General features: G+C 41.7%; 1 protein-coding gene across 1 annotated transcript in view; it reads right to left on the bottom strand.

The window, feature by feature from the left end:
• Positions 1-12,928, bottom strand: part of atp2a3 (ATPase sarcoplasmic/endoplasmic reticulum Ca2+ transporting 3) — a 68,008-nt gene that overhangs the window by 43,608 nt on the left and 11,472 nt on the right. Inside the window, exons 2-3 of the mRNA XM_066696128.1 lie at positions 7,313-7,330; positions 6,220-6,302 (exon numbers count right to left, since the gene is read on the bottom strand). Coding sequence (XP_066552225.1) covers positions 6,220-6,302; positions 7,313-7,330 — 101 coding nt within the window. The remainder of the gene's footprint in view (positions 1-6,219; positions 6,303-7,312; positions 7,331-12,928) is intronic.

The raw sequence follows: 12,928 nt of genomic DNA, 5'->3' as shown, positions 1-12,928 counted from the left end.
ACTCGTCCACAGAAATGCATTTTTCACTGGCGGGGATGCAGGTTTTATAAAGGTAAGTGATATGATCAAGAATAATCAAAGTCATTATGAAATGATAATTCTATATATATTTTTAGATTATAAAAATATTATCTGGTATTAACTTTTCTGCTGCGTCCCACTTTATTATTCTACTTTTATTCTGATGCAACAGATGAGTTAAAGTAGGACAATGAAACATGGCTTTAGGTGCTGGAACGTTTCCAAAAACAGATTCTAATATTCTGTTGAAATCTAAACTTGAAAGTCAATGAAAAATATAAGGAGTGCCGCTCTCAAGCCATCTAGAAAGTGACTTCAAACGTTACACTCAAATGTTCGGTTAAAATCCTCACTGCCGCTACGACCTAGTTTCCAAGCAATCATTTAATCTCTGAATTCATTCATGAAAGTGCTGTATAAACACAGACTGTACATCTGAGGAGAAACAAACACAAAAGATATAAACAAAAAGGGCCCAGAGATGACATTTGTGATAGCATATTTCAGTCAATATACACCAGTTAGTTAGATCAATAAGCAAAATAAATGTCCGACACAATCGGACACTAAACCTTTTTCTGTTGGACTGGAAGATGATGGGGTCACAACAATTTAAGTTAAAATAAACAATGATGACACACCTGAATAAAGGAAGGAAAACATAAATCCTTTTTGAAAAGGCAAACGTCCTTATGCAAAACAGGGATGCTGACAAATGCTTTCCTGAGTGTGATCGTGTCTGAGAAATCAATACTTCATCTTTAAAAGGCCGTTGCGTTGTGGATCTCTACTTTATGTCCCTGTTAAGAAGTGCCAGACAACTTGTCACTGACGGGTGACTAAATCCTGCTCTTGGCGTTGACGATCGAAAATCCGAACATCATCAGTTCAGCCAGTCTTTTGAGTCTCCAGACGGGGAACACAAAGACGCAGGGGCATAATGTGGTCTCTTAAGAGAGTCATTTTAAAACCAAAGATAGAAGCCATTGTTTTTCTCACCGTTTTCTGGAGGAAATTAAGCCTGGCTTTGTAGATGATAATGACTTCACTGGCTCCCTATTGAAAAGCTATACAGTGTGGTTTGACTTCCATAATTAAGTAAAGGGAAATGAAAACACTGCACTGCAATTTCTTTTTATGCCTCTTTAAAACACAACAGGATACCCTAATCGTAACCCTAAACTCTGGAATGGCACTAATAATGGATGTGGTCTGTTCACAAGGCACTAACATGGTGTGCTATCTAATCTCTAATTATACTGGATTACATCAGATCTGAAGGGAGGAGACTTCAATAGGGTGAGGATTAGGAATCTTTCAACCCACTTTAGAAATGCTAGGAAGCCACTAGTGAAACTGGTTCTGTGGAAAAGACCATTCCCGCTACAATCCCTTCTCCCACTTTACCACAGTCCTACAGTGATGAAACAGAAGAGGAAAAACTGAGCGTGCAAGACATCCTGAGTTTCGGAAAAATTCACCTTTGGGTCCCATTTTCCGCCGCTCGGAGAATCAGGCTTATGGAAGAAGGAGTCAGTTTCAAGGTTCCTGCCGTCAACGGATGCCAGTTAAAGAAACACCAATCCACTCCACCGGCTGAAAGTGCCACCATTCAGAAATAAACGTCTGCCTGTGCTTTATGAACCATTCTGCACAGACGTGCTTCGCTATCACTAGAGACGTAACATTTAATGAGGAGAATGATCCGATCTTGACATTAAAAAACGCCGTCGGTAAACGACTCGCACAAAGATTTCGTTTAATCAAACGCGTAATGATATCTATTAATATGTACAGTGCGTAGACAGCTTTCAAAAATAAAAGGCCGAGCTTGGTTTCCAACATTGCATGGCAGAATGAATATTTGTCCAGATGAAGCGTTTATGGAAACTGTCATGCGAGCAAATTCAATACTCGCTTGTTTTTCGCTTCCTGATCTCTGTGAAGTATCTAGACCTGCACTCTCTCTGAACAAAGACCAACTCTCGACTCCAATAGAGGAAGTCCATTCAATTGTTGTTGGTGACCTTTACAATTAGTTGCAGTTTGCCAGTTGACTTCCGGTCTTTGTGGCAAACCTGTGCTGGCACCGACTCAGTCTGAGCGTCATCACTCTCCGCAGAGTAACAGTAAGCTTAGTTTATCTGTCCTTCCTCGCACAATCAAGACAATTCGTTCTGCCTGAGACAGCGGATGGTCTCTCAAATACAAGACTAAGATGAAAGGAGACTGGCACAGCAAGGAAGAGAAAATGCAAACACTCAAAGAAATACCCGTTGAACCGTTCAATATGCGGCCATTTTCATTTGATAATGTATCAAATTAAAAACTATTTCTGTTCCATTTGAGATTGCTGGGACGGGGCAGATATATCTGTCTGGAACAAATTTGTGCTTATGATTAAGCTGGGCAGTTTGGAAACAGCAGTGTAGAAACAGCCTAAACATTAATAGCTCCGTGCTAAAGGTCATTTGAAAAGCTGTTCTCTAGGAAACGGTATGCTGAATTTGTGGCACACAGACTCTAATCTTCTGGTTGGATTTATGGGTAGAGATAAGGATGCCACAGAGTTCTGCAGAAAGAGAATTCTCCTGAATTGAATCACAAGAAATCTACATGAAGCCCGCACTGCGAAAGGAAGCAGACGGTCTGACAAAACACGTTCCATAGAATGCATGCATGTCTTCATCTCGGCTAACCTGAAACATGAATGCACCCATGAGCTCAATCACCAGCAATTGGCATCTTCCAGAATTGGGAACTGGAAGGGGAGGGAATCCTTGGTTATTCAGATTCAGAAATCCTATTTCACATAATTTTGGATGAAGGAATATCTGTATCTTATGTTTCCACTGCACAAATCCACTCCTGAGGACGGGAATTTCTGAGAAAAACTGATAGCTTGTGATGATTCGGTATCAAAACGCTCCAATCTCAGGAGGATTACAACTAATTATTCAAATTAATATGCTTTAAAAAATAAACCATAGGCCTTCGGGTCAGCAATTAAGAAGTTGGATCAGACTGCGATTCTGTAACTTAATTTAATGAGGGTTTAAGATGGATCTCACCCTGTGAAATTAAATAAAAACCACCAGAGTGTTACCAGATAACCAGAATAAGTGAAGGTGTTGTAAGATCTCAGATTGGTGTCAAGGTGAATAATAACTTGTTAGGAGTTCACCCAAGGACAACATTTCGAGACCTGGAAGATAGGCCTAGTTGAGCAGAATTCTCCTGGGGGCCAGTGCAAGATTTAATTAGCAGATAAACTGACTGACTCAAACCAAAGAGGTCCTGTTGCCAGTCTGTGACTTTTATCCATCACCAAACTCCATGGATTCAGAGCTGGTATCTCTTGGAGAAAAAATAGAAACTAAAACTAATTGAATTTGGGAACAGGCTGATGCAATAAGACGACCAGGGCATCTTCAAAGCTAGAGGAGGTATAAGGGGGTGATGATATCTATAAATGGAATAATTAATCAATTAGAACAATACATTTGCACTGAAGTGATGCATTCCCCAGCTAAACCACACCAGGTTGTTTTTCTTTTCCCATAAAACAAATCAAGTGTTTCCCTTTGAAATATAGAAGTGATTTCCGTGACCTTTTCAACGGTCTGCACCAGTATGATTATCTCACTGCAATATACAATTGAACTAATAAATCCAGACTGAACCCTGCTTCCGGAGTAGCTGATCCATTTCTTTTTCACGTCTGCCCAGACGCTGTAGTTTCCACAGCGAGACAGGCTATAGTTTTCCTCTAGTCTTTCAGCTAAACAAGGCTGGCACAAACAATTCCCCTGTGTCCCACAGGATGCAAATCTATGGAAAGCCAGGCAGCCACATTAAAAAAATATGGAAAAACCACGCAAATGAGATTAAGTAAGGTGAGCCGTATGGCAAACTACTCTCGATATTTTCATTGAAGTGTAAATATGAAAATAACACTTGAAATATGCTGGCCATGTTTGTACGTATACACAAACTGCATTTATCATCAATTCATCAATGCAATGCCGATATGAACAAGCAAGAATGAGTCCAAGTTCCCGCCTGTCGCCTCGCTCTCGGGAAATTTGTCGAGCTGACATACTTGCCCTAGTTCTGCTTGCTATAGGAAGAGATGGATTTCAACGAGAATATTGAAAGTGTAGAGCCCAGTGAGGGGAAATTCGTGGGATCCGAGCTCAAGGAAAAGTAAAATACTTCTTCTGTTGGTTCGCCAAATGCAGCTGCTATTTTTAAAAGCCTTCCGATTCAAGAAAGGGGGGGGCAGAAAAAACACATTAAAAAAACAGACCCTGGTGGTCCGGCCTATTCGCTGGGCCTTTAGGAACACTAAGTGACAGTTAAGAGAGGGGGCTGTGACAAATAGGGAACATCATTCGACACATGAAAGCGTCAAATAATCACAGGAGATCGAAATGCAGTACATTTTATTCCTACAACAGATTAAGAAGATGATCTGAAGTGTGTTTGAAAGGGATGCAGAAATAAGGCAGATTGAAGGTCATTTTTTCATTAATTGTTTGCCGTTTTCACTTACAGCCTCCAAAAAAAAAAAGCTAGAAATACACAAACATCAACAATTTCGCAATTACTATTTTTAGCAAAGCTAGCAAAAAGGAAAATCTGCAAAGACTGGTAACATGCCAGGAGACTAGGAAAATCCCCATTAGCCAATATTACATTAAATGAAGAGCTCCACCCCTCCCCCCGTGCCACTAAAGGGCGGCTGTAGGATCTCAGATCAACCTCTGAGCTGGACACAAAATAAACGAGAACGAGGGGAAAAATAAATAAAATAGGTCATGCAATGCCAAGTTCTGGGGTAGGCCTTGCCTTGGCACTGCCCTTCGTTCAAAACCTGGCCCGGGTGCTCCCATCTTAGCTAGCTGTGATGGGCCGAACTTCAATACACAGGATCCCCTCTGACTGATGGCATAGGACATATACTTTAATAGCCACTTAATATTGGCCACTTAATATGAATGACCAGAAAACAGTCCTGGGGGACAACTCAGCTCTGCCATCTACGGCCCCCAAGGTTTTAAGATGTGATGTACATTTAAAACTAGGCCTTTATTGATCCAGAACTCCTCTAAAGGGATGTATGAATTCCAATACATGCATCCATCATCAATAAGTGCTTCAGACAAAGCCATGGTGAATTACATTGCATTAATTACAAATGTACCTCATTACATAGAACCCCAAACTGAAGCTACTCCCCATTCACAACCACACACATTTAACTCCGTAAACACACAACTCCAACCTTGATGGATGTATACGTGTCCTGTGGACTGTGACATATATCCTAGTTTGACCCCTAAACGTCACTTGTATACAAGATTTCACAACATTAGGAAATACAGAAGCCCGATTTTATTTTATTTTTTGTACTAAACCTCATCAGACTCCAGCTGTCTTCCTATAGTTTTACACAACCTTCTTGCGGACAACCCGACAGGAGCTCATAGGCCTTATTTTTGAGAGCTTCTGCTGTCAAGATATGGTTTCTAGCTTGACCTGCTGAATTAAAAACTTGCTGTCCTGGTCTCAAGCGATAGCTATCTATGCACTCGTGCTGACAGGTATAATGTAACAACATTCAGCTTTCATTCAGAGATAAGCTTTGCTCCTGACGTGCTTTGCCGATTAAACGCAGTTTGCATGCAACAAGCGGAATAATCTAATGCCGCTGTTTGAACAAATCCCAAGCAAGGCGAGGAGAGGATACCTGGAGAGAATACCAAAAGAGACCCCTGCTTCCTCCCGGGGGATTTCAGAACGTGCTTAAATGTGCAGGATAACAGGGAAGTTAAAAATTAAAAAACTGCACTACACAGTAAACAGCACAGAGTAAAATTACAATTATGAGCTAATATGTCAAGTCTCCTAAAATAAACGAAATAATCTTATGCATTTTGGAGAAAGATTTACAAACATTAATGAGAAACAGGAATAATAATAAAAAATAAGCACTTTCCTCCTATTTTGAATCTTAGTATATTAATCTCATTTCATAGGTTAATGGGCGAGTAGAACCAAAATTACCTAGCTGACCCGGCCCAGTGTCACTCCCTATATAACATCACCTTTCAGATGTGAAGCATCCAGTTAAAATAAAATGAAAAACCTCATGATCCACCAACACATATGCCCCCCAAAAGCCCAGGTACTTACAAAGGAGATGCAGGCTGCGAGCAGAAGGATCCTCACCAGGAGATCTTCAAACTGCTCCACCACCAGCTCCCACAGGGACTTGCCTGCAAACACAGGAAACACAGTGTGATCTCTGGATAATCAGGACACATTTATTATAAAATTGTGGGAATTAATGTTTACTCCCAGCATGCATAGCACCACTTCCACTGTAGGGAGATGGGAGATGTGTCCGCTAGGTAAAGTTTCACCTGATCAGTAGAGCAGAGTAAACAAAGGAATCAACGAACTAATAGTAAGCAAATGTTACACATGCAATTGGAAAAACACAATAAAAAAAAGTTCTGTGCAAGTAACAACAAAAACATACTGACATATTTAATTGCACTTTAATGTGGTTCTGTATGATACCTGAATCATGCCAGACATGCTATTGTTGTTATGTACAGAACAGCAGCATTTAAATCTGCACACTAGGTCTCTTCATGGATAATGTCGGGCCTGTTATCGTGGACAGGAGATGAACAAGAAAATGAAGACTGCTCTGCTGTAACTTAATTTAATGAGGGTTTAAGATGGATCTCACCCTGTGAAATTAAATAAATTAACTGAAGCTTCTTTGCTAAAACGTTAAAAAGGGGAACTTACATTGTGAACCATTCACAACATGACAGAAAACACAAAAACAGATATTCCCCAGCAGGTCAGATCTACACTGAGCTGAGATTATATAACCCCTCTCTGTTACAGGAACTGTTACACTCTCTCATGGTTTGGTTCACTAAGATAACCGGGGAACCCATCTGGGAGTCTCCTGCGCTCCCTGACCACGTGTAGGAAACAGGATACCCACGGTACAAAAGACCTAATCCCGCTCCTGAAGGGCCCGGCCTGCTTTCACTCCTCAGAATACTTTACCAAATAGAGTGCAGCGCTAATCCCACTCTCCCCTTCATATATCCTGAACACACAACAGACTAAATGGAGATCGAGGGCTGTGATCTCATTTAGCAATAGGATTTGTTTAATATGGATACGAAAAGTTCCATGTTGGAGTTGACAAAAGATTATAGTAAAGGGGAGGGAGGAATATATTGGAAAAATAAATATTTACCTTCTTCCGCTGGCAGCTCTGTTGCCGTTTTCAGAAAGAATCCGGAGAGGAGCATGAAAAATAAGAATACAAATAATGGGTTATTAAGTGCAGGTGAGAGAGGGGAATCAGACTTTCAACCCTTTGGTGCTTGGTAATGAATCAGATAAAAGCAGACACTACCTTATCAAGAGCTCCCAATGAGAGGGAATACAAATGAGGTGAGGGCAGTCTGTGAGCCTCGAAGCCCCCAATCATAGCAATACACAACACTATGTGTGTCAGGATTAAAAACCATGAATCGATTTAATTCCCGTAGTGAAGTGTGTGTGATGTCATCCTTGTGGAGTATAATTAGATCTATCAACTTATCTTTTCATAAACCTACACAAAGGCTGTAGAGTATTTTAGTTAAGTCTCAGGATACTCCAGTAAACCTTGATATTAGAAGCAAGTGAACTTTCACCCTGAAATGCACAGCGGAAACAATTAGTTTACAGTGTGAAGGAACATACAGTAATGCACCATGTAGCTCCTCTATGTTAATGTGGATCAGATATTGTAGCTCTCTCCTCTCAACCACCCTCCATGCACATCAGTCTCCCAATAAAGACATCTGCAGTTAATTGCACAAAGGGATCAAGTTATTTGAATAAGTGTCAGGGCAGAGGAAGAGCGTCTCTTGTCATATATATACAAGCCTCAGCCGTTGCTTCAAAAGGGAAAAAAATAAATAAAATCGAGTGCAAAAGTTTTCAAAGACTGCTCTGCTCGCACAAACGCACACACGCAGACTGTGGTCTCTGCAGGAGACTTCGCGTCAGTTGAGTGGGTGTCTTGGCTGGCAGACATGCAATCAGAGCCCGAGTTCCTGTAGCTTTTTTGCTCACCCCCCCACCAGATGCAAATAATCGAGATGCAACGCACTGTATGTGTCAGCAGGGCTCTTTCATCCTGTGGATATTCATCATCTCCAACATTAACACTGCGCCACAAATCAGATCAGAAGCTGTCTGGTAGAGATGAGGAGTTCGATACCCATTAGGTCCGTAACCCTCTGTAACTGCATGCAGGGAGACGAGAGAAGGAGGAGAACGGTACAACTCTCTCCTCAGGACTCTGTGCACCACACAGGCAACCCAACTTAACATTCATATTCAGCACCTCTATGCAAATAAAGCACAACAATAAATGCATGACAATTAGCCTGCAAGTGATGATGAAAGTGGTTTAACATGGAGTTGTCCAGCTGAAATGGACTGAACACAAAGGTCATTAACAAAGCCAGGTACAGATGTCTGCCACCATCCAACGTGTTCCCACTCAGTCTGTCAACAATGCTTTCTGAAGGGGGGGTTGCAAATCCTATAAATAGTTATCAAGTTCAAACACTGAGGTTTGGGGGGACAGGATGTGGCTAAATTAAATCCTAGGCATGGGAGTTATATAGGGGTCTGCATTTCATTCGGCTAAACAAACTCTTTTTAGTGCTGACAAACAACCCATAGTCAATGGACAACCCAGACTCATCTCCCACTGGCTCTCGGCGATCAGGAAATCAGTACGGAAAAACAAAAGCGGTCAAGAGAAGGGGATTTCCCCGGCCCGTTCAAACTTCTTTTTCCTGAACGCGTGCAGGTAAAAATACACAACAGCCTTCATCGGAAGCTATGGAGCAGGCCTATTTGTTAGCAGCAGACAAGGAAAGGAGGACTGTACACTGACAGAAAATAACACACTAACAGAAGGGCTCTCGTTTGCCAAAACGTCCTACCACTGGCCAAGGTCAGACAGACAACAAAAGCACGCAGAACGGGTACAGAAAGGCACGAGCTCCGCAGCTTTAAATAGGCCTTTGCAATCTCCCAATTATCTGCTGCAGGTCGACACAGAAGGCTCTCCGATGGATGAGTAATGCAGCCCTGCTGGCGTTCACCTCCTCTGCCCATCGGAGCCTCAGGTAGCTGTGTAGGTTTCAGCGAGCTGGGATTTGCAGGCCGAGCGAACAGGCAGTGGGTGGCAGCATTTGGAGAGTAGGCAGGGGCCGGGGATTGTACAACCAGTGTGATTTGACAGGAAGGGAGCTGGCAACTGGCGAACCTTTTTCTTTACAGCGCTATCCTCTCCCCGGCAGAATTCTTAAAGGAACTTCAGGCGCTTGTTTGCCCTGAAATATTTATATCACAGAGAGACTCACAGGGGGATAAAGAAAATGTGTATGCCAATTTCAAAGTAAAACACTGTTTCATTTGAATTGTGGCTTTATCATTAACCACAGTGAAGCCCGACAGCAGCTGCGGACTGCAAGTGCACTGTAATCCAATTGTTAGCAACAACACTCACCTTGGAAAAAAGCTATAAACCAATTTAGAAGTGAGAAGGACAAATATACATAGTGCAACACTATTATAATCTTAATTTCCATCCCAAAAGATATGGTCTTAGGTGTGCTTTAGGGAGTTGCAGGGTCATTTAAAACAGCTATTAAAAGTACATATAAAAGACTATAGGTAATAAAAAAGGCTTTAGAAGTGTATTTGTGAGATGGCAGGTTACTGTGGAAAAGTCAAGCCCATAATAAGCCAGTTCCAATGTACCTGGTTCAAAGGAGTGGGCCAAGTCATATTAACCAGATAAATATTAACCCTGTGTATATACACCATGTGCACTTAGCTACACCCCACTGGTAAACAAAATAGATTATTTAAATATCATGAATCCTGCTTTGAACAGGGACCAATACACTTACTACAACTGTGTAAACTAGTAGTAAAGAAAAAAACAAATGTTCCACTGGACATGGTGAAAAGACTAAGGCAGGGAAGGGCACTGTTCCTTAATTATGTAACAAATGGTTGGTCTGAGGACACAGTAATGGTCAGATAAGTAGTGGAACGGTAAACCCTTAATGGTTTTAAAATGTATTGGATGGGGAATCTGCAGTAGCCTTTCCTGGAATTATTTTAGGAAAATCTCTCTATATTTACACTGACTATCACAAGAGCTTAACTCCTGCTATGTGGCCTATTCATGCACAGTGGATTGTATACCATTACATCATTGGCTGTAATTGGTGCCTCTTGTCCTGTACTTTTCATGCGTGGTTAAACGTACAGCTTCGTTGTGATCAAATTTATAAAGTCACTCCGCATAAAACACATATTTTTTGCAGTTGCTTTTTCTCTTTAACTACAAATAAACACTTGCACAAATGTAGAAACAGAGACACATATAGACTCACACACACATAAACCTCTCAGCACCTAGTGGAAAAAGGAATCTGCTTCTTATTTAGAAGTGATGTGTGTTGCCCTATAATATTTGGAAACCCCGGGAGCCAAATTCCCTGCGTCATAATCCACCCTGCTGGGAAAAATCAGGAGGGAAATACCACAGTCTGCAGAGCCCAGGCCTGCGTTAGGAGCTTAACATGGACATGAGAACGAAGCGAGAGCTTGCATTAAGCCGATTATTCTCCGACACACTTCCCGGTGGCATTGAAGTGCATGCAAGCTACTTATGAGGTTGCATTTTCAGAAGCGCGGCAGAGAAGCCAGAGCATGCACTTTCATGGTGACCTGGTGTCTAACATTTAGATAGATTATGCCCACTGAATCTTTAAATTGTCTGTGACATCTGCACATGAAAGGTGCTACACTACCATCCACCTCAAATTTTATGCATTCATGTTGGATGCAAATAAAATGCCCTAATTTTGATTTAAACTATTATTAAATTCACATAAAGGCATATTTATAAGAAACAAAAATGAATACAGCTTGTGATGAAAAGATGTGGTGAACTACTCTACCAATTCTGCTACAAACATGGCTTACTCATGCTTCATCGATGATACTGCGGGTTCCTGTTAGTCTCACTCTGTTTCAGGGTTTCCTGAGAACCGTGCAAAAAAAGCCCCGTCTGAAACTGGCTTCACAAGTCATGATTTTCCATTCTGTTCATTCAAGGGAACTATTAAAATATTACAACTGGAGCACTAACACGATGGAAATTATTTTATTAATACATTATTTACTCTTGCCACTGAATTCAACTAAATTAAACCCCGTTCTTGTATTCGTTTAGTACCGAGGACTACAGCCCCGGCCTGGACAATGCGCATACCTGCCACTTACACTTATTTACCATTCGGGATGCATTCATAAATTTTGATCAGTGCGCTTTCATCCAGTTGGCAAGAGAGTTTAAGTCATTGCAATGCGGTGTGGTGTGTGGTGCTTTCTAACTATTCTTCAATTTGATTTTCACCTCTCCAAGAAAGAAATGCTGTTGCGAAGAAATTCAGATAGCAACTACAAACGTAGTGCATCTATAGTTCTCACTGCTCATGGTTTCCATTTGTATCAGAGCATGCATTATGATTTTTTTTTTTTTTTTAAATAAGAAAGGGCCTCGAAGTTTCAGGAATCTGTTATTTTTCATGTACACATTAAGGAACATTAATAAGTCAAATTTCCCTCAGGGTAATTAGCACAATATTAGTACATACAGGCATTCAAAAATCAGCTACTACAGTGTGACTGTGTTAGAAACTGTCACTGCTTTGCATCGAACATGCAATTCCTCTTGATAAACCACTGTGAAGCACGCACACGCCTAATGGTGCTTGAGGTTTAAAAAAAAAAGAAACATTTAACGATCACCAATAAACCTAAACCTCACTCTTCTGCTGGCTGCTGCTTCCTGCAGTTTAATGACAATAGAGTCTTGCTGGAAGGGAAGGGGCGGGCGTGGGGGGGTGAATGGGGTTCCCTCCCGACCTGGAGCCAAGGATTCCCTCTGCAGTCATCTGGGTTGTGTCAGCCAGGCCTGCCCAGGCACATTCCTCAATACTGACTTCACCACGCCTTCCCCCAGCTGACACACACACACACACACACACACACCGAAAACAAGAGCCAGCCTGTTTACACACCATCCAGAGGAGGTACACTTCCTGGAAACAGTTGCCAACAACACTAGTCAGGCCCAGAACAAGAAAGGGAGAGAGACAGACAGGGAGGAAATAAGCTGCCAGGGAGCACCATCTTTGTGACCTTATTCTGAGCTCTCCTAGAAAAACTCCTCTAATACCCTACCCACAGCTGGTGTCTTTTCCCAAGGTCCCACCAGGTCTCCACAACAGGTATCACATCCCTCTGTGTGTTAGCAGATCGTTCCCATGGCAAACGGTCTCCTGCCCAGGTGTCTGGGAGTGAGTTCATTAAGCAGCAAAGAGTTGGTAGATATCCTTCCCATCAAAGGCGGACAGACGGGTTTTTCAAAAGCGGGGCCTGGTGGAAACCACACTGCTTCACTAAAAGGATGTTGCCAACATAACTGACTTACCAATAAAGGGTTACTATACAACATATGTCACCGACACACATCAAAACATAATGGTATAGACTTTAAAATCAACCGTTTTCACTCTGGCAACCATTGTATGTTTTCTTGCTCCACAGAAACATTACATAGACACTTAACACTTACAAATGCTAGAACCTCCCTTTTTGGAGCACTGCTACACTGAGCTAATTACTCCTTACAACTTGTTTTTTCCACTGGGCCATGAAAGCCACACCAAGGGCACTGAAACGGACTAATTATCCTCATAGCATTCTTCCGAAATTCTTT

Source organism: Amia ocellicauda, chromosome 22 (genome assembly GCF_036373705.1).
Source record: "Amia ocellicauda isolate fAmiCal2 chromosome 22, fAmiCal2.hap1, whole genome shotgun sequence".
In the NCBI taxonomy this organism is placed as follows: Eukaryota; Metazoa; Chordata; class Actinopteri; order Amiiformes; family Amiidae; genus Amia; species Amia ocellicauda.
This window is presented reverse-complemented; position numbering and strand designations above follow the sequence as displayed.